The sequence below is a fragment of the Pogona vitticeps genome, chromosome 3 (assembly GCF_051106095.1).
Source record: "Pogona vitticeps strain Pit_001003342236 chromosome 3, PviZW2.1, whole genome shotgun sequence".
NCBI lineage: Eukaryota > Metazoa > Chordata > Lepidosauria > Squamata > Agamidae > Pogona > Pogona vitticeps.
In genome coordinates this window covers 201,393,724-201,417,232 of record NC_135785.1, presented here as the reverse complement: position 1 = coordinate 201,417,232, position 23,509 = coordinate 201,393,724, and the positions used below count along the sequence as shown (strand labels likewise).

General features: G+C 40.2%; 1 protein-coding gene across 1 annotated transcript in view; it reads right to left on the bottom strand.

Annotated features, from left to right (window-relative positions):
* The window catches only part of ERG (ETS transcription factor ERG), a 163,238-nt gene that overhangs the window by 89,108 nt on the left and 50,621 nt on the right, over nucleotides 1-23,509 (bottom strand). Inside the window, exon 2 of the mRNA XM_072994135.2 lies at nucleotides 8,682-8,768. Coding sequence (XP_072850236.1) covers nucleotides 8,682-8,720 — 39 coding nt within the window. The 5' untranslated portion in view covers nucleotides 8,721-8,768. The remainder of the gene's footprint in view (nucleotides 1-8,681; nucleotides 8,769-23,509) is intronic.

The following is a 23,509-nucleotide window of genomic DNA, read 5'->3' as shown; positions in this document are numbered from 1 at the left end:
GATCCAGGCCAAGATAAAAAAGACGTTGATGATGGTGTGCTAAGCTATCCATCTTTATTGTAATTAAAACTTAAGCCCTGTGGCTTTTTCTTTTAAATGAACTGCTTTGAGTTATATTTATAGTGGTAGACAAATAGGAACTCCATATAAAGGCAAATATATTGTTAATTTGCAAATTAGCACACAATCAAATAACCTTCAAGAAATACTGTATCAGCCAGCATTGATACAGTCAAGAAGCTAGAAATCTCTAGACTATAAAGCCAGGAAATTCTTAGACTTCTATGTCCGAATGAAGTATGTCCTCTGAGAAATATGCACTTCACTGTAAAGAAAGTGTATGTTTCTCAGTAAAGGAAGCCTTTACGTTACAAAATCTGAGCAGAGCTATTAATGACGGAACCATTTAGAGGTTATTAATTCCTAGGATCACCATAAGCTGGAAGCAACTTGATCATACATAATAACAATGTAAGCTTCAAAGAAGCAAATAAGATCTGGGCTGGCTCTCAGTTTATTAAAAAAACATGTAAATACTTGTGTTTAATGCATGCCTGCTTATTTCAGGTTCCGCTTCCGGCTCAGCCAGGCAGCACGCTCGTGGCTAAACAGCAGTGATTTTATCTTATTTTATCTTTATTTTATTTTTATTTTATATAATTGTATATGGTTTTATTGCTTTTGTTTAGTTGTAGCTCCTATTTTACTTTCCGGAGGCGTGATTTTAACCTTGGCAAAAGCAAACACAGAGATAATGACCACTGGAGCTGCCGAGAGACATTAGAAATACTTGTTGACTCTGTATCATGCAATTACAAGACTGAAGCCTTGGGAAGAAAACAGAAGACAAATAACACCATTACTGCAGATAGCAAGCACCTACCGAGTCAGGTCTGCAGGAGGAAGCATTTGCTTTGTCTGAGGGGAGTCCGTCTGCCTTTGGAGTGGGGGCCTCGGTTTGTCGTCCCCATCGGTTTACAGTTGGCTCACAGTGAGTTAAAGTCCTCCAAGGAACAAGGTAGAATAACCTGACCTTTAATAGTTCATGCTAAAGTGTTTACGGGGGCTAGGAACTTTTCTATACAGCCGCTATAGACTGTAACTGTGCAACCCATGCTCTCCACCCTTTGAGTGGAAGTTTATAACTGCAGGAACCAGAACTCATGGAGAATCTTCAGAGAATGGAAGAACCTATTTTAATTACTGATGTGTCACCTGATCAAGTACTTGACCTAACTTTATCTCCCCCAGTGCTGCAACAGGTGCTGAGATGTACTCCAATGTCCATTACCCCTGTTACTGAACTTAGAAAGAAGTGCAACTACACTGAAACTTTAGATCATTTACTAAAGGACAAACCTCAGAGTAGGAAGAGTGATAACCAAACACAACGAAGGAGGAGGCAAACTAAGATGACAGACTACACTTGGAGACAAAAATCAAATTGCAAAGAAGGGCCATGCAGCCCAATCATTGATTTACCAAATATGGTCGCTGATCAAGAACATCTCCTGGAACGAAGTCACTTAAACAGCTTTTCAAGTGAGGACTTTGGCAGGCTGAGAATGGAATACCTTACATCCCCTCCATGCAACAAGGCTACCCCTGTAGAAGTGTCCGTTGAACATAATAACACCCAAGCTGGATATCTAACAAAGCTCCCTATTTTTGATGAGAGTACAGACAAGGAACTACAGGGACCAAAGCTGGCTACATATAATAAGTCCCAGTGTAATCAAGCTCCAACCCTACTGGAAGGAGGTACTCAATTCCCTCAAAATATTATCTTGGAAACAAGGGACTCAGTAAAGGATATAAAAGACCTGCTGGCAAGTCTGGTTGATTTAATGAAAGTAAGGGTTATTCCACCTACAGATGATCCTATTGGACACAATGAAAAACCAAATGCCCCCTTGTGGGCAGATGCTGATGAAAATTTTTAATTTATCACCTAACACCATCCAGAGAATTGCTAGCCTTTCCTATGAAGAGCTACTTTCTTGTGTCACACAGACAAATCAGGGTCGGTCTTTGCCTTCTAGACCGGAACTAGATAAAGTGAATGAGCCCTTAATACCCCAAATCATCACCAAAGGGACTATACCAAACATACCCAAAAGAAGTACTACAGAGGAACAGGTGAAGTCCAAAGTTAAAAAGAAAGACGAAGCCTCAAAAAACAAAGTTCAACTTACTCCATAAGACAACCAAATTGCAAGGCTAACAAAAACAACAAAGAAAAGAAGGATTTCATACATTGTACCAAAAAAGGGAGAAGGATGGACTTTAAACCCTTATTTCAAATGCTAGATGTAACGCAGAATGACCTAAGGAACAAAGATGACCAAACACCTCCGCAGCAAGGAAAAGCAAGAGAAGTGACTGCGAAAGAACGAAATCAACAGCACACACTGAAACTGGGGGGAAAAGCCAAAAAGCCACCAGCAGAGAAAGGGGAAGTACCTGTTCAGAAGAAGAGACAAGCTACCAAACAGACCTCAAAGATGTTATTGTCAGATACACACTCTGCATAACAATGGAAATTCGGAGATGATTACAGCCAAAGTGTACAGCAATGAAGTGGAAGGAAACAACAGCAGACAAATCCCAGTGCTGATACGAGACAGATATGCAACAGCTAAGAAAAGAAAGGGAATCTATAAGAGACCCACATATAAGTATGGAAATACAAATTATTCTGCTAACTACAGAGAAAATCTGCAACTTGCTGATTTTAATCAGGCTAGGCACAAAGATCTAAACCATTTTTGGTGGGATTATAGCAGCTATGAGGGTAGGACCACCTGGAACTTTATGTACTGACCAAACAGCAGTTGCAACGAGCCAGAGCGCTTAATCACCAGCACCATGAAACCTAGCTGGAACCCCCAGATTACCCAGCTGCATGGAAATGTTGTTGAATACCCAGATGTTAAGATTGAGGCCCAAAAGACAGCTCCAATTCCAAGGACCTGCTTATTGAAAATTATTTCATGGAACATAGCTGGTTGGGCCTCCAGACAGAATGACCCAGGAATGATTATTTAAGACTACATGATATAATTGCAGTACAGGAAACCTGGAGCATTGATAATATTAGTTTGAATGGCTATCTGGTGCTTAATAGCTATGCAGCTCCTAGCAGTGGAAAGGGTCGCCCAAAAGCAGGGATGGCTCTAATGTTCTCTACTGCTTTGGAAGCTAGGGTTAAATGGCTGCCACCCTGTCACAAAATTGCTATGGCTGCCTTACTTGTTATCAGGTCAAGAACTTATTTGATTATAAATGCCTATATTCCTCCATTGTCTTCCAAAAATCAAATAACTCAGATGTGGAACCAATTGGAACTTTATATTACAAATTTAGAATCCATAACCCCCAATGCACATGTGATACTTATGGGAGACCTGAATGCAAGAACTGGATCGAATAATGACATCCTTTACTCTTCCAATGTCTGGGGCACAGACTCTTTAGAGAACCGCACCCTGATGAATTATAGAACATCAAAAGATCTGAAGATCAATTATAGTGGGGTATGCCTGCCCCGGATGGTAGAACATCTTACTCTTTATATTGTAAATGGCAATGTACTGTTTGATAATTGTGCAGAATTTACCTTTGTATCAGGGAGGGGTAGTAGTGTGGTAGACTATATGTTAATCTCTCCATCTTTAACCAGATTGGTTGAGGAATTCTCTGTTGGACATAGAACAGATAGCGATCATTTACCCCTACTTTTAACCTTGTCACTTTCTAACCCAATACATCTCCCCCCTGAACACCATTTAGGTGACAATGCCTTATCTGTACGATACAAACATCTAGTCTGGAAAGATGAAGTTAATGTAAAAGTCTCCAGTTTCTTAAAATCTCCTCCCAGTGAGAAATTAAGAAACTTAATAATAGCACCTACAAAATCTACTTTGGCTTCCATCGTGACAAACTACAACTCCCTAGTTTTAATAATACAATCTGTTCTAAGCCCAAAACAATCTTATACCCATAAACAACCGGGAAGGTACACTCATAAATGGTTTGATAAGGAATGCTCCCTAAAAAAAAACAACTTAGGGAAATATACATGCAGTATAGGAAGAAGAATCTGGCAGCTTTGCCCCAGGAGTACTACATAGTTAAAAACCAATACAAAACCCTGATTGCCCAGAAAAAGAAACAATTAAAAAACAATGGAACATCTTAATAGACTCTGTGCTAAACAAAGATTCTAAGCTATTTTGGGCCTTGGTTTCCGGAGCACTAGGTGCTCAAACAGGACCAGCTTGCTGTAGCATCCCAGTGAATATATGGGACAAGTACTTTATCAAAATATTTGAGGAAACGAAACCTTCACAAACTGTTAACTCCACATCCTTACATCTAAACAAATTGCCAAAAATGAAATAAGGCCATTAATAGCTTGCCTAAAACCAGGGAAGGCACTGGGACCCGATCTAATACCAGCAGAGTCTTTGAATACCAATGTTGACTGGTGGGCCCCCCTTTTATCCCATCTATTTACATTCATTAATAACACGGGGCAAATTCCATACTCCTGGTTAGAGGCAATAGTCATACCAATCTATAAGAAAGGGAATAAAGACGAACCCTCGAATTATAAACCAATTAGCCTTCTGTCAATTGTGGGCAAGCTTTATGCTAGATACCTCAATAATAAAGTAATCACATGGATTGAGGAGGAGGATATCTTAGGGAATGAACAGACTGGTTTTAGGAAGAACCGCTCCACTTTTGACCACTGTATAGTACTGAATCACCTTGCAGAGAAGTATATGGGCTGTTATGGGAACAGCTTGTTTGCAGCTTTTATAGATTTAAAGTCTGCCTTCGACTCAATACCCAGAGTAAAATTATGGGGAAAACTCTACTCTTCTTCGATTGATAAGAGGCTATTATATCTTATCAGAAGCCTCTACCAGCAGACCACAATTAGGGTAAGATGTGAAGTCGATGGGAATCTATCACACCCCATCCAGGTAGAGAGAGGGGTTCGCCAAGTTTGTATTCTGGTGCCCACATTATTCAATTTGTACCTAAATGACCTCTCTAAAAGCTGCACAGCACCTGAATTTCACCCCCCGAAATTAGCTAAAATCAGTGTGCCCTTACTACTATATGCAGATGATGCAGTTATTATGTCACTATCAGAAGTTGGTCTTAAACGAATTCTGTGTGTATTTATGAGTTACTGCAGGAACAACCTATTAACAATTAACTTTGAGAAAACCAAAATAATGGCTTTCTCTAGACACAGTAAAGTTAAAGAATGAGTTATTGAGGGCCAGCATATAGAGCAAGTTAAAACATTTAAATACTTGGGAATTGTCTTCTCACGTACCCTCTCCTGGTCCCACCATAGACAAGCTGCAGTGCAGATGGCTAATAACACAAGCAAAGTTCTTAGACGATACCACTATGTCCAGGGTGGGCAGTTCATCCCTGCTGCTCTACAAATAGTTAAGTACAAAATTCTTGCACAGCTCCTATATGGTATTGCATTTTGGATAAATGGTTTCAATCCCGCAGTTGAAAGTGTTCTGTCAAACTCGTTGCGACTCCTATTCGCCATGCCAAGGTGTGCCTCTTCAGCTGCTTTGCGTTTGGAGGCTGGTCTTCAATCGGTGGAATGTCAAGCTTGGCTGTATGCATTCCGATTCTGGTTGAAGGTGGTATATGCGCCCACACCTAGTGGGTATTTATACTATTTACAAAAAGATGTCTTTGCCAGCTCATGGCATAAGGGATTTACTGACAAATTACATCTTTTAGGCTTCTCAATGGACTTCTTTCTGAATCAGCCTTATGATAGTACCAAGTCAATGATTGTACAATGCATTAAAGACATAAATCTCCAGTATTCACCAGCTTGTGCAGATAGGACCTGCTCACCAATGCACTTTGGTTTAAATTTTAACTTTCCCAAGTTAGCAAATTATCTATATCAAATCACAGTACCAAGGTATCGTTTTGTCTTCTCAAGGGCTAGGTTTAACTGCTTTCCCTCAGCCCTGTTAAAAGGGCGCTTTAATAACATTCCCTATAGAGAAAGGATATGCCCCTGTGGGGAACAAACAGCTGAGTCCTTGGCACACACCATTTTAGAATGTAGCTTATATAGATCTGAACGTAACCATTATCTCTACCCAATAATGTATAAATGTACTGGTATACCTCCCAGAGACTACCTGAAGTTTTTGCTGTCCGGAGAGAACCAATTAATAACAGTCGGTGGCTAGGTTTTTATTCACAGTTTTAAGAATTTGTAAAATGTTATAATAAGACAAGTACATAACTCATGTTTTATACTGCTGATATATTTTAACAATTTACTCATTTTCTATATTTTATATAATGTGCTTATTTTTGTATTTTCGGGTCTATGACCATATAATAATAAACTAGAACTAATGCATGCTATGTAAAAGGTTCAACATGACATCTCCTTTATAGGATATACTTGCATGGAGCTGTCATCCCTAAAAAAATTTATGAACTTCTAGCATACAAAAATATAATATCAACATTATTTTGAAAGAAGTGAAAGGAAATTCAAGTCAATCTGTGCCAATCAGCTGCACTTCTTCTGAAATATGAATACATTACATTATCATATTTAGTTTCTGCAGAATTCTATTACTTTACAAATCAGTATGCAGACAAAAATTACACACAGCAATGTGAAGCCAGTTGACAAAAAGATCAAGTTCCACTCAGAAATATAAGCAGGACTTCCAACTAAATGCTGCAGTACAGTCCCACTCTGTAAGAATGCTCTGGTTCATGGTTCCAGATAGCCTGTAACTGAAGCCATGTAATACTGTTTAGGCATCTTGAGTAGTATCTCAGGGAAAGCGAGTTTCAGAACTGCTGGGTGGCTCAGTGGTTTAGATATCTGGTTGGGAGTTCAATTCCCCACTATGTCTCCTTGACAGGGGCTGGACTTGATGAGCCATAGGCCCCCTTCCAGCTCTGCAGTTTGATGATGATGATGTCCATCATCATCATCATCAAATGAGGAAAGGATGAAGGAAACCCTTTCTATTCTCCCTTTCCATTATTCATCTGCTGTATGATATAATGTTAGGGGGTTACTGGAAGTAAATCTGAACATGTGGATCAGAGGCAGGGAGCAGGCAGTTCTGAAGGTGAGAAAGATATTCTCCCAATCCAAACCAGGATATTATAAACAGTTAGGCACATGAGGAGGTCAATTCTTTTTTTTTTCTTTACACTTCATTTTTCCATTTGCTCTATTGTTTTTCAACAGGCATACAAACATTCCATGTTTCGGGTTGCTTCAGCCATATACTTGATTGCTAGATTCACATCACTTGCTCATCTTTAGAACTGCTTTCCTTCCCCCACCTATGGGCTCAACTGTCATCAGTGTTCTGTAAGCTCACAATTCTTGCCAAACATCACTAAGATGTTTGAACAACATCTTTGCAAATCCTGATTCAAATCTATCTGATCCCAGCTATTTCTCAACCAATGCATGGATTTGAACACACCTACCAACCAGTCCTCAGACTTTCCAGATATTCTGACATAGTACTTGGCAAAGAAGAATATGAAAAGGTGCTTTGTATACCTTAAAGGAAAATGTACAGTATTTTTCAGTGTATAAAATGATACTTTTGTCTAAAATATTTAGATAAAAAATTGAGGGTTGTTTTATACACGGAAGTAAGGAGGAAGAAGAGGAATCAAAGCGTTTGATTCCTGCTTTCCCCTTCCACTTTTTGTGAAGAAAGTACAGGGGAAAAGAACTTTCCTCGCAAGAAAGAGGAGGGGAAAAGCAGAAATCAAATCACTTTGATCCATGCTTTCTCCCTCCACTTTCTTGTAAAGAAAGAAATGTTGGGTTAGAAAAGGGGGGGCTCGTATACATGGGTTTATCTTATACATGGACAATACGGTATCTGGCTCAACCAACTCACATTTTCTAATGGTAGATCCAATCTGTATCCCATATTTTTCTGTGCATAAGATGCCCCCATGTATAACCCCCCACACATTTATAACCCAAAACTAAGAAATCTAAGCAGGGCTTAGCAAGAGGAGGGGGGAAATGTATCAAAGCAATCCTGCGACTTCATGATCGCTTGGATCCCTTTCCCCCTCATGCAGCCGCAGGATTGCTTTGATCCCTTTTCTCCTCCTTCTGGTAAGCCCCATGGGGCTTAGCAAGTGGAGGGGAAAGCAGGGATCAAAGTGATCCTGCAGATTTTAGACAAAAGTATCATCTCATACACAGAAAAATATGGTACATTCATTTTGCAGGCCAGTTCCAATTTCTGTTCCTATCATACTCAAGCCATCTTATTTGAAACAATAGGGAAATTAAGAGTTTAAGGAGCAGATAGGAGCATAACTTTGCACAAGAGACAGTGCTGCTTGACTCACAGGTGGGTCATGAATGGACCAAGGAGGTAAGGCACCATATTCATAGACCATGAGGTGCCCTGGCTTATCACCTTATTCCATTTCCCCACTTGCACTAGATCTCAGACATGACAAAACCAGTACTGGTTATCCAAGAGGAAAGACAAAGAACTATCTATTTTCTTTGCTGTGTCTCTGATGCATAACAGCCAACATATATAGGAACAGCCAACAGGATATAGGAAAATCACATTTTAATAAAATACTAAATTTACCTTGATATGAGCTGCTGGATCTGGGACAGTTTGAATCATGTCCTTTAACAGCCACCATGTGTACCAAAAGATCAGAATTGCAGGCAACTATAGATGCAAAGAAACAGAATCACAAAACTACATGGATTTGTAAAACATATTTTGTAAAGCATTAACACATTTAATAGAATCATAGAATAATGGATATGGCCATCAAGCCCAACCCCCTGCTCCATGCAGATAAAACTGATCAATATAAACCTCTGAGAAATCCATATTAATTATGTCAACTACATTGACATACCTTTTAGAGAATTACTTATGCCTTGCCAGTTAATGAGATTTGGCTTCTCTCTGTGTTACTATTGCGTGAAGGTGAGTTGATGCTAGATGCTGTCATAGTGCTCCTGACTTTTGGTGAATCTGTGAAATAATGGCCTCCACTAGGTCTTGTCATTAACAGCCTTGCTCTTGTCTCACTAAGTAAGGGCTGTGGATTCCTTTATAGAGTCAATCCATTTTATGTATGGTCTTCCTCTCTTCTTACTGCCATCAACTCTTTTTAGTCATTTCATCTCATATGGCGAAAGTACAATAGTCTCAGTTTAGTTGTTTTAGTGGAGGTACTTGGGGATAAAAACACATGGAGAAATGTATTTTACATTATATTGATCTGCCCTGTTTTAATCTGTGTCTGCATTTAAACTCCATATGATGATTGTTAATTCACAAAGCACCCAATCTGTGCAAGGCAATGAACAAGTTTTTTTAAAAATTTGTCTTCTTCCATAGAATCAATACCAAGCCCCTTAGCCATACTCATGGCAGCTTGACACAGTTTTTAATGAAATCAAGAGTGGAGACATGTTCTTCAGAATCATCTGAAATATTGTAAAAATCAAAGAATTATAATAAAGGGCTTCTGCCTATCTAGATCTATAGATATACAGCTATATCCCCTTTTCACCTTTTTTTTATTGAGAAATAATGTTATATATTCAGTGTTTCTTACTCCATGGCAAATCACACTGAATAAATTGGAGTAACATATGTTTCTTTTAATCAGAGAAACATATAGGCGAGGTCAGATCAATGGCAATCAGATCTCTTCTCTCCTAGGTGCTGTTTCAGTACTTTGTATCACCTACAATGTTTGTTTCCATTCACAATCACTTACAGAGTTCCAGTATTTTAAGCTTTTAACAACAAAATAAACCTAAAACTTTCAATAACTCAAATAAAATCTGCAAGTTCCTATAAATTACGCAAGGCAATTTTTAAAAATTATGGACACAATGCTTTTAAAAAATGCTGAAGCTCTACTTTGAAAGAAAAAAAAAAACTTATACAACTGAGCTGCCTGAACTGATAAATGGAAGGTGAAATGAAGATGATATTCAAGGCTCCTAGTTTCTTGAAAGGAAAAAAATATATAAACTGTTGGAGAGAAAGTTAATTCATGGGAAGTATAAAATTAATGTGACAAGTAAGACACAAACAGCTTTATGGTAGTGTAGGTGCATCCTGGCAATGTTGAAGTTTTCCTAAGCCATGCACAAAACCAGCATCCTTTTCTTTTGTTATCCACTGAACTTCTCTTTCCAATCACTTGAAAAAGTATATGAAGTCTACTTCAATGCAATTCTTTCTATAGAGCTGGTTATCTACAGAACTGCCAAATATGAAGTCTACCTCACTCCAGCTCCCATTTACTTTGAAGTTGCTTTTACATAACAACTTCCCAATTAATTGTGCCCTGAATTAATATTATTAATACAGTAAATGACTTGTGGTGGAATGTGGCTACTTTGGAGGCTGATATGAAGGTTTTTGGTCATTTCTGGGCTTTCTGATACTTAAGAGACTAGAAATACCAGATCTATATGAATGTAAATGTAAATGAATAACTTAATGTAAGACCTAAACCTAAAAACCCTATGCTGTAGGGATAGACAAGGACTTTGATGCAGTTTATTTTTCATGAGAAAAAAAAAGCTGCCTTTTGTCCATCCAGGCCCACGGCACTGAGGGTATAGCTCTGAAAAGTCTAAATTTGAATTCCTGCGTATGCACATATACTAGTGCTAGACTGTATTTGCCACCTTTTTTCCCCGAAGAGACTAATTTTTTAACATCAGGTATGCTCTGGTCCATGGGGTCACGAAGAGTCGGACATGACAAAATGACTAAACAACAACAAAAATGTCCTCTCCATGCTGAGAACTGTATCTACCAGATTTGGCTGGTGCAAATAGTAGAAATTTCAATTTATTTTTCAAGTAGTTAACCAAATGTTTATGATGGAAAAAAAAAATCATGAATTTTAAAAAATGTCAATGGGAGAACCTCAGATTTCCTCATTCTTCTATGCAGGAAAGTTATGTACTTAGAATCCACTGGTGTAGTTTCTTAGTACAGCAGATTTCACATGTTGTGGTACAAAAATAAGTATCACCTTGTTTTTTTCATGTTTGACTGCTTCTTATATTAGTCAAACTTACCTTCTCACAGCACAATCCCTTCAGGATTTAAACAACACCATCCACTGAATTTTGCAGAATGTTTATTTTAGTCCCTTAAATGTCACATACTAAATTATTAGAGCTGATTAACTGGAAAATGTCAAATTTGACTGGGGACGTCAGAAAACTGTCTGAAAGAGGAGCAGAAACTCTCTTTTGTGGCTTTTAAAAAATATATTATTTCACAGTTGTATGGAACATTTTTGCAGCCACTGGAATAAAATGTGGAAATGTGACCAAAAAAACCCCATATTGCTGCATATTTGCTTACTTTTGTTATTATGAAAGGTGTCAATGTTGTCATACATAAATAACACATACTAATTTTCAAGTACAGTATATAGTATCTTTTCTTCAGAGTGCTGTCCTCTGAAAATGCCAGCCACAGAGCCTGGTAAAATGTTAGGAAGAACCACCTTCAGAACACGGCCAAAGAGCCCGAAAAACCCACAACCACCACTATCTTTTCTAATGTTCTTCATATTTTTTTTCTTTTTAGGATAAGTCATCACAGCTGAATTTGTGGCAACCAATGATGTATCGACAAATTATAAATAATTACCTACCTTGACATCGGGTCCCTCACCATGCTGATCCAAACACTGGCAATCTAGATTAGACTACTGCAACGCTCTAAGTGGGGCTACCTATGAGGCTGTCACAAAAACTTCAACAGGTGCAGAACATGGCGGCCAGACCACTGAGTGGAGTGAATAAATATCAACATATGACTCCAATTCTGTCCACCTTACACTGGTTACCTGTCCATCTCCATGCCAGCTTCAAGGTTATAGTTTTAACCTATAAAGTCCTAGATGTTTTGGGACCTCACTACCTGCCAGAACGCCTATTTCCAACAACATCTGCCTGTCATAAAATAATATCCCGAGCAGACTGGCTGAGGATGCTAAGCCTGAGAAAGGCCCAGAGGGAGAAGACGAGAAACCAGGCCTTCTAAGCAATTGCTCCTCAGCTGTGGAATGAACTCCCCCCTGCAATTCATTTGGCCCCGTCGTTGGTGATATTTAAAAAGTCACTAAATACCAAGCTATTGAGACAGGCATTCGAAAACATCTTACCTGTAAGCGCAGCAGAGTCTAATTAGCCTATCTGTCCAATGTCCACCATCTTAAATGTTTTAAAATGTCTTATTTTGTTGTATTTTTATGCTTTCAAGTTATTGTTTATTTGTATTTTATTATTTCTACTTTTTGTTATGCTAAATATTACTTGGTGTATTTATAGGTTGTAAATAGAGATGGTAAATAGAGATGGACATAACGAGTCTCCAGCCCCCTAGGGCTGGACTGTCCACTCACCTTCTGCTGTTGCTATGGGCTCCGCACTCCCTTCCTATCACTCCAGAGCTTGCGGTCTGCGAGCCACTCTTCGACCTTGCAGCGAGGCTCGTCCTCCCGCTGCCTGCCAAGAGTGGCTCGCAGACCGTGACCTCGGGAGCGATAGAAAGGGAGCGCAGAGCTGACGGTAACAGCAAAAGGTGAGTGGATGGTCCAACCCCAGAGGACTAGATCCTCGTTATGTCCACCTGTGTGGGGGTATTCGTATATGAATACCCCCATTTCTAGTTGTAAACCACTGAGATTGGCCTCGACCAGATGAGCAGTATGTATAAATAAATAAATAAATAAATAAATAAATAAATAAATAAATAAATAAATAAATAAATAAATAAATAAATAAATAAATAAATAAATAAATAAATAAATAAATAAATAAATGTGCCCCCCACAAAATGATTATTGCCTAATGGAAGTTGCTGGGCTTCCTGAAGTCTCAATCTTAAAGTACTACACAGCACGGAAGCTAAGCTTTAAAATCATAATCATGTGATAATACAATATAACAACATGGATGGTGAGTTGTTTCATGTGCAGGGCCAAGAACTACAGCACATAAGAAACGTGTCCCTTTATCTTCTGACTGAAAAGATGTCACAACAGAGCCTGAGTGAAATAGGAATAATGGTGCTTGGGAAAGGGGACATTTTATCCTTTCCTTTCAGACTTTTCCTCACTGTAATCTATTCTTCCAAATTTACAGCTTTCCCTCATAATGAGGAGTCCAAAAAGCAAACCGTGGCAGAAGCGGGCTGGATCTATCATCAGATGGAATGAGTCACTTGCCTCAGACAGCAGATGCCAGGTGGTATGGAGCAGCAGCAGCAACCGCACTCCAGTTATTTCTCCTTGCTAGAAACAGAGTAGGCTTGTGGACATCAAGTCATACACCCAGGCAACCCTAGTGTGCTCTCAGGGGTTGTGAAGGACACAGCCCCATCACTTGTGTCCAAGTAAAATCCAAGAGCTGCTATGTTTAGCTTTTGTAGATGGAATCACAGACGAGGCACTGTCCTTTGCCTCAGGGAGCAAGCCCCTGGAACTAAACGGCTACTCTAGGAGGAAAATATGCTCCCCCCCCCAAAAAAATCAGACTTGCCAGTACTATGACATCAACACTGAGCTTCAGAAACTAATGAATATGCTCACCACTATGAGAGGGAGGCAGCTGGCTGGGTAACAGTGACTGCTGTGGAAACTAAGGAAAACTGAGGGCCAGGCCAACTAAAAGAAAATCAATACACTGGGTACTGGAAGTGACAGTTGGCACTGCCATGTAACACAAAGACTTGGCACTACAGCCTTCTGAAAGTCTCCCTTTCCTTCTTTTTCTCCAAGAGCCTGCATGGGAGGGAAAAGGAAATTACTGGAAACTTCAGCAGAACAGTTAAATTAGGGAACTTGCTACCATAAGATGAAGCCACAAACTGGGATGGCTTTAAAATAGGTTTAGACAAATACATAGGATAAAGCTATCAGTGGCCACCAATCATGATGATGGCTACATATACATATGTATTTATTAACATATACAAATATTATACTTTTAGGGTCAATATGCTTCTGTATATCAGTTGCTGGGGAAAATGAGGAAAATGCTGCTGCACTCATGCCCTGGTTGCAAGCTTCCTTTAGAAATATGGCTGACTGCTGTAGGAAGAGAGCACTGGACTAAATAGGCCTGCTTTCTGATGCAATGTGGATATTCTTGTGCCTTACACTGATAACATCTGGAACCATTTTCAGTTGGGGATCAATACCTCCGAAGAACTCCTTGTCTGTAAACAGAACTATCTACTCTGTTCTTCAGGAGGTGACAGCCATCTGTTCCTCCTGTTCCTTGGCATAATTTGTATTATCCCTTTTGAAGAGTGGAAAAGAACAAATGTGTTTCTCTGGACAAGAGCAGAATTTCTTTAGCATTTCTTGCAGCCGTGCTTCCAGACAGAAGACTGACCACATGATTGAATTAATCAAAATACATTGTGCACCTATTTCATCCTCCCTTCCTTAATCATTTGAAACATTTTATGGGAAGGAGTAAAGGCAGAACATTACAATTGGAAGATATTATTATTATTATTATTATTATTATTATTATTATTATTATTATTATTATTATTATTATTATTATTATTATTATTATTATTATTATTATTATTATTATTATTATTATTATTATTATTATTATTATTATTATTATTATTGACCAAACTCTGGGAGGCAGTGAAAGACAGGAGGGCCTGGTGTGCTCTGGTCCATGGGGTCACGAAGAGTCGGACACGACTTAACGACTAAACAGCAACAACAACAACAACAACAACAACAACAACTACTACTACTACTACTACTACTACTACTACTACTACTAATAATAATAATAATAATAATAATAATAATAATAATAATAATAATAATAATAATAATAAGTATAAGTATAAGTATAAGTATAAGTATAAGTATAAGTATAAGTATAAGTATCAGTATCAGTATCAGTATCAGTATAAGTATAATAAGTATAATAAGTATAATAAGAATTATAATTAGAATTTATATCCTGCACTATCTGCCAACCAGGCCACTCTGGGTGGCTAACAACAATATAAGGGAAAAATTAAAAACACGATAAAAATACATTAATAAATAACTGTTGTGTACCCCCAGTGCCCCCTGTGTGTTTTGCCTCTCACACAAGTTCACCTTTGGACATGACTTTGGACATGACTTGTACTTTTCCACTTTTTCGCTGCCACCAGAGGATATTATCCTCACTATATCAATTAAGAATCTCACACTCTTGCTGCCAAATATAACAAGGTTTATTTAAGGATTAATATGTGAATCACAGAAGGAAAATCATGGATGTTCTATTATCATTCATTCAATAAACGTGTATTTGATTACTTGCAAGATTGCTTGTATTCTTTAATTGTATTCTTTACTTTAATCATGGTCTCAATATATGCTGCCTGTCTATGTACTTCTAATTCCTTTTAACTCTTTAATAATCTCTAACTAACCAACTGTCCAATCTCTTGTCTAAACACTTCAAAGTCTTCTCTCTAACTGTCTAAACGTTTCACCATCTTTTTCCTAACTCCCCCCTGGTTCTCTCAAACTGCCTCTCTGGCACTCCCAGTTCTATTGACTCCGCCCCTCCTGTCCTGTCATAGGCTCCTGCCTATGAGTTCTAAAACTACTGACAGGAACTTCCGGCTTGCCGTCGCAAGAACTTCCAGCTTGATGTCGCGACGAGACAGCAGCAGGAGGACAGAGCTCTGTCCCCTGGGCTGAATTCTGACCTGTTTTGGGACACCACAGGGTGTCGGAACCACCCCGGAGGGGTGGTGAACTGGGGGGGGAAGCCTGTTGATCACGGGGGCGGGGGCGGTCACCCCTGTTTGATCCAGGAAACTCCCTAATCAGCCAACGGGCAGAAACAAGCAGCTTGGGCTTGCTTGCAAGTCGTCGGCAGCCGGCTAAGAGAAGCAATGATTTATTTATTTATTTATTTATTTATTTGATTTTTACCCCGCCCCTCTAGACCATGTCTACTCGGGGCGGCTATGATCAGCATCTGGCATTGCTGTTTACCATCGGGTGAGATTTTTTTTACAACTAATTGCCTATGTACCCCTGGAGAAAACAATTTCTATATATGGAAAAAAAAAGAATCGCTATCTATCTCAGTAACTTATAAAGCGGCAAAAAATCTGGTGAGAGGGATAGCTGAAGAAAATAAACTTTTTTAAATAGTCAAGAATATTACAATTTGGCGTTATAAAGCTTAAGAGATTTTCCTGTAAGCTAAACCTGGACATTGCTTTGACTACTTGAAGTCGTTTGGCATGGAGCCCAGGAGGGGTGACCTTGAGCACTCTGCTGTTGCTTAAGTCTGAGAATCTGTTTATTTCTTCTTGATTATTTTTTTTTTTGCGCCTGGCTGGAGGAATTAACCCTAAAGTGGACCTTTTAAAAACTGTTCCTTGGGCATTCGTAAACCTGTGGAATTAGGCCATCAGGCCGTGGATACAAATATTGCACCCTGGTATTTTGGGGATTCGAATTGGTTCAGGCCTACTCAGCCAAAGCGGACTTTTTGAAATGACTCTGGAAACTTTGAATATCTGTTTATAAGCATTTGGGCAGCAGGAACAGAATGGCACAACAAGGACAATTTTGGAATGAAATAAATATACTCTTCAAACAATACTAGAAATAGTGAGATCCCACTATCAAGAGACAAAACTATCCAGTCAACATCAGAAGAATTATAGTCCGCAAGCAACAGGGAACAACGAAGAAGGAAATGAGAATATTCCAGATGATGTATGCCAATCAAAGCAAGAGCAGGAGAGGAGAGTACTAAGGGAAGACAGAGATAACAACAGCAAAATTAACCAAAAAAAAAAAAAAAAAAAAGCCTGGAAGGTCCATTGAAGATAGACCAAGTACATAAAGAGTTAGTGGACATAAATCAGATGTATAAAATGGTTTCATAGGATATGAAAGATGGCAGAATGCTTAGAGACACAGAAATACTAAATGAGAAAAGAGAAATCAGAGAGGGAATTACCTAGAAAGATGAAAAAAGGGAAAACAAGGAAGGGCCCCTTAATATTGAAAATATGTATATATTTAACATCGGGAACTGTAAAAGGGTATACTCTGTATATTAAAAAGGAGAGTTAAATTGAAATAAGGAAGCCCTAATCAGGGTAAAGATGTAATATGGTGGTTTTTTATTTTAAGTAAACTAAACTAGATATAAAGCTGGGTCACGGATCTGGAACCACTTTCAATAAGAATATTATTAGAGGACCTTGAGAATATTATATAATATGAGAGTAATATTATGATAGTAGTCATACTATACACTAAAATTTGTACATGAATGGTTTGAATGTTTGAAAGATGTTTGGAATTTGGGGGGACAACCGGGAAGACACTGAGATGTAAAAAACAAATAATTGTAAGCAAGCATGTAACATGATGTTTGACAAGCACAAAACAATGTAGATAGATTGAAAAACTAATAAAATGTTTATTAAAAAAAAAATGACTGACAGGAGTGACGTATGGGCTGTCGGCCACAATAACAAATAGGGAAATTAGATGGCATTAAAGGTGGTAAAAAGGGTGATGGAGAGGATGGCAAAAAGAATGGTAAAAAAGGAGGGCAAGATTCTAGTGCTCCAGGAAAGCCTGATGGAAGAGCCAGGTTTTCAATGCTCTTTTAAATCCATCCAGCGAGGGTGCCAGGTAGACCTCAGTAGGCAAGTTGTTCCATAGGCGGTGGGCAACCACCAAGAAGGCCCAGTTTCTTGTTCTTTTCCTCGAGGCATCCTTCGAGGTCAAGGCCCTCAACCACCCTACCTGTGAACAATGGGTATTATGGACAGATCTGGCCAGAAGCAGGCATTCTGATAGGTGTGATAACATGGGTTATAGAAGCCAGAAAGTATTTTCCAGATGGGATTTGTAGTCTTGGAATTAGCTAGAAAGAATCCATCTTGAGACTGTGTACTTGTACTGGAAATTTCCACATGCAGTTTTTTTCACAGATGCTAGCATCCTTATCTAGTTACCAGGAGACGGAGGCCTAGCAAGGAGACTAAACATTCCAACACCAGTATGCAAACAAGCACCTGGGTTCCATGGGAAAGAGGGGCAGAGAAAGACTACTTTTTTCTTCTTCCTGATTGGCTGTTGACTTGGGGGAGAAGCAGAAGGGGGTTTTTCCAGCACAGGGAGAAAATGGAGAATGGCTGACTGAGAGAGGAACTTTTTAGCATCATGGATTCCTGCTGAGAACTTTAACATCATTGACTTTTGCCCTTCGGATTTCGAAAAGGACTGGTATGTTTTTTATGGACTATGAATTCTTAGATGGATTATGGAGTTCCCGAAATTCTTTAGAATGTAGTTTTTGAAATAGCTGGAGGGGAAGCCATGTCTTTCTTGATTTAGATAGTAATTTTGTTGTTTTCCTTTTTCTCACTGGAGTTAGTCACATTTCTAACTGGTTAGTTATGGAAATGTTTCTGATTGCTTTGCTTTTGCATAAACTGAATCCTTTCAAATCTTTATTTTTCTAATAAAACAAATATACCAAAAATCTGGCGTTTGATCTCTTGAACAGACATAACCTGCTACCATTACTCACTTAAATTACTTAATTTGATTTCTAATAGGCCACGGAACTATGCTACCTTGAGTCCTATATTTTCTTGAGTACTGTGAGATCATAATGTCCCTGGAACTCATGATTATATTTTGGTTCTCAATGACTTTTTTTTAAAGGGTTAGACTTGATGAAAGAGTGTAGTGGGGCGGCCTGAGGTGAAACAGGGACTCATTTCACCTTATTTAGGAGCACACTAACTCTGGATTCTCTCTATCCCGAGCAAACTGTTTCTTTTAGGAGAACGGTTTTGCTTACCTAGTCTATTCTTGAGCAGTCTATTCTTGAGATTACGAGGGCATGGATCAGCATTGTGAGTGCCCCCATGTCTAGATAGGGCCATCTTCCAAATATGGAAATGGGCTGCCCGCACCACAGATGCCACCTGGGCTTCCATGGTGACATTTGGGTCCAGGCAGATGCCCAAGATGCGAAACTCGCTCTTTATGGGAAGAGTCACCCCCCCCACCAAAGGAGAGGGAGTTTCCCAACCCACTGACACCAGGGCCGCCCACACACAAGATTTCCATCTTGTCTGGATTCAACCTCAGTCCATTTGCACTCATCCACTCCAGAACGGTCCCCAAGCAGCATTAAGGGATGGAACAGTGTCTACTGCAGTTGGAGAAGAGAGGTAGAGCTGGGTGTCATCAGCGTACTGATGATAGTGAGCTCCACAACTGTGGATGACCTTGCCTAGCAGCCTCATATAGATATTAAATAGCATTGGTGAGATGATCGACCCCTGCAAAACTCCACAATTGAGGATCTACGGGGTGGAAGTCATCTCACCAAGCTGAACCCACTGGGGACGGTCCTCCAAGAAGGAACAGAGCCATGCCAAAGCAAGACCACCGATTCTCAACTTGGAGAGCTGCCCCAGGAGGATACCATAGTCGACGGTATCAAAGGCCCCTGAGATACTGAGGAGGGTCATCCTGCAGGGCAACCAATGTTTCCATACCATGCTGCGGCCTGAGGCCCAACGGGAATGGATCAAGGGCATCAGTTTCCTCCAGGAGGGCCTGGAGCTGATCAGCCACCACCCTCTCGACCACTTATAAAAAAATTGGCAATGGGCCTATAATTCCCAATTTTGTCCACCGCCAAATTAGGTTTCTTTCTAATGGGCCTAATGAGTGTATCCTGGGGGGGGGCAGGAGGAACCATGCCCTCCTGGAGATACCCACTAATTATTGTAGTGGCCCATTCTGTTGTTACCGGCTTGGCTGCTTTGATGATCCAGGTCAGGCAAGGATGTAAAGAGGAGGTGGTGGCACAACAGCACACAAGCACCCTGTCTACCTCATTGGACATCACAGGCTGAAAGCAAGTTAACCCCGCCAGGCAAGATGACGCACGGGACATCTCAGCTCAATCTACTATCTATAAAAAGGGATCAAGGTCCTGGTGAATGGCCTCCACTTTAGATTTTAAAAATGTTGCAAATTGGTCACAGGAGATACTAGAGGGAGGCCTATCACTGTGGCCAACTCTGGATAGATTGTGTACTATACAGAAAACTTTCACCTGCTGGTTGTGAGCTTTGCTTATCCAATCAGTGAAGAATGCTCTTCTAGCAACCTTTACCCTGCCTAGGTAAAGATTAGATGCGATCCTGGTGGTTTTTAAATTACTTTTCATAGGGCCCCTTCTCCAGGTACTCTCTAGCCTTCTCCAATTACACTTCATGGCTCTCAGCTGCTGGTTAAACCAAGGAGCTGGTTGGGCTCGGCAACAGAGAGGGCATTTAGGTGCGATCATGTCGACCGCCCTGGTGATGGCGGTATACCAGCCATCCACCAGAGCATTGACAGGAGCGCCAACCAAGTCAGCCAGAATTCCCCGCATGGTGCCTTGGAATCCATCAGGATCCAGTAACCTGCAGGGGCAGACCATCTTAATGGGCCCAAGCTCCCCGCGGGAGGGAAGTGCCACTGAGAGACTGCATTTAATTAGGTGGTAATCCGACCATGACAAGGGGGCCGATACCAAATCGGCCACCATCGGAGCACACTCTCTCTGCTCAGCAGCAAAGACGAGATCTGGCATATGGCCACCCACATGAGTAGCATCATTGACTTGCTTGGTCAAGGCCAAGGAAGCCATGGTTTCCAGGAACTCATGAGCTGGGCCAGAAACCTCAGCCTCTGCGTGAATGTTGAAGTCCTTGAGAACCAATAGTTTGGGGGACCTCAACAATGCTGCGGAGAAGAAATCCGCCGGCTCCAGCAGGGACTGTGCTGGATCGTGGGGAGTGCGGTAAACCAGCACAATCCCAAAGGCACCCCCGGCCCCAAATGACACATAGACGTCTTCTAGACCTGGGCTTGCCACCACAGAGAGCCTAGCAGCCTCAAAGATGTCCTGAGTTAGTGGCGCAGTGGTTAAACCGCTGTACTGCAGCTAAAACTGTGCTCACGACCTGGGGTTCAAATCTCAGGTAGCCGGCTCAAGGTTGACTCAGCCTTCTATCCTTCCGAGGTCGGTAAAATGAGTACCCAGCTCGCTGGGGGGGCAATGTGTAGCCTGCATAATTAAATTGTAAACCGCCCAGAGAGTGCTTGAAGCGCTATGGGGCGGTATATAAGCAGCACGCTTTGCTTTGCTTTGCTTATAAACAATGGCAACTCCGCCCCGCCCACCCATTCTGCCCTGGTGTTGGATGCCATACCCAGGTGGGCATATGAGGGAAAGAATAGCTCCCCCCTCAGTGCCCACCAATGTCTCAGTTATACAGGCCAGCTCTGCCCATTCCTTCAGGATCAAGTCCTGGATGAGTTGGGTTTATTGTGGGCAGATTTAGCATTTATCAACACCAGGGACAGAGAGGCAGGCCAGCTAGGCTGGTTACCTAGGCTTGAGCAGGTGGCAGTAGAGCTAGAATAGGGGACAGCCTTCAAACATCTGTCCATTGTTCTACGCTTAATCGCTACTGCACCAACACCATATCTCCCCTGCCCATAATTACCCGTATATTTGAAGCACCCTCGCTGGAGTAACAGGCATCTCACTCCATTGCAGGAAGAGGAGGGAGTGAAAACCTTGCACCCAGTGTAGATAACTGGACTCTCTGTGAATGAAACAAGTTTACTGAATATTAAAGCTTTGTCTGCAACCATCTCCACATGTATTCCATAACCAAGCTCCACATTTTACTTTGTATGGTCACAATAAGCTTCACTGAGAAATAAAATACATGATGTTCCCAACACTTTAGTGTTAAAGAGGCCTTTAATGCCAGTCTAGAATTTTTCCTCTCCTTCTACTTTTTTAAGCTTTTAAATATTCATTCATTCCTTCATTTTGGAGTAGGTGAAGAGAGATATTAACCTGGCATAGGTTTCTGGTTTTTGGACCTTCAATGGTCAATTCAGTTGCCTCTATATTCCGCACAAACGGGGAGACTGTTACTGCTTGTATTTATTGGGAGGCTCTAAAAACTTCTAATATCCCTCTATTCTTGACACATAAATACTGCAATTCTTCAGGCCTTATGCTTAGGGAGCTTTTTCAGCTACCAAGATTGTGTTGAAACATGTAGCAACCCAATATATTACATATAAAAACTAATCTGTTTGTTTCCTTGTTGTTAATTGACCAAGGATCAGCTCTCTTTTCTGCCACTAAGGGGCTTGACCTTTTCCCTCTCTGTCAGTTTCTCTGCTGCTTCTCAGTACCACTTTAATAGAGGTTATGTAGAGGTCTCGCCTCAGTCATGATTTTAACAGACTAAATAATTATTCTATTTAATACTTGCAATCCCATGTCTTCCTGTTATGTTTTTAAACATATCATTTTGTAAGTATACATTGTTTCTTCTTTTTATTGTCTGACTGAATTCTCTTTTTGCTGGTCTACTTATAGTAAGGGGAATTCTTGGAGAATCTGAGCAACTTTCTCTGCAGAATCTCATGCAAAATCTTCACACTGGGCCACTGAGTGGTCAGAGCTCATCTATTCTGGCCATCTGTGCAACTGGCCCTTGACCACCTGATGGAGCTGCTACCCTCAGTGCTAGAGTAAGTTTCATTTCTCAAAAAAATCAATACAGGATGCCTGAAAAATAGATTTCTCTTTCACTTCTTCCTCTAGCAAGCAGAAACCTATCCTTTTCTTTTCTAATCTATAGGACTGAATACTGGGTGTTACTATGACAAATATTCGGAACTATCAAATTCAGACTTGGATATATTTTGAACTATCGAAAGATAGCATTAGTTGGTGAATTCCAAATATTTCTGATTCTGAATGTACATCCCTATTTTAAATTTATTTTAGGAAATTGCTCTCTGCTGCCCTGTAATGCTTAATGTGGGAAGAATGAGAGGGCAAATATATTTTTTCAATCACGAATATTTGAGCAAACGTTCCTGAATTTGGCACAGAGCAACACAAGACTTCCTTCTACTACTATGGCATATTTTGTTTAAAAGTTGCACAATGTTGTTTGGCTCATCTGCATGAATACCATAGTACAGAAATCAATAGGATCAATATTTGTGGTTTCAGTTACCCGTGGTTTACTGCAGCCCTATATGCAAGTTACAAGGGAGAGTGCCTTGTGGCCTTTGTCCTACCTTCTTGTATGCTGTATGTTTGCTGCTATCCAGTTTCAGGCATTCACAGTAAATTGTAGAAAGGATCCCACACAGATAGAGGGGTTCTACTGTATCTTCATCCGGTCTCAATTATTGACAGTGGAAATACAAATGACTGAAGGGAGGGGTATTAAATGATAATTATATTATCAGCTGAAATCAGCGGCTGCCTAATGTCGCATGA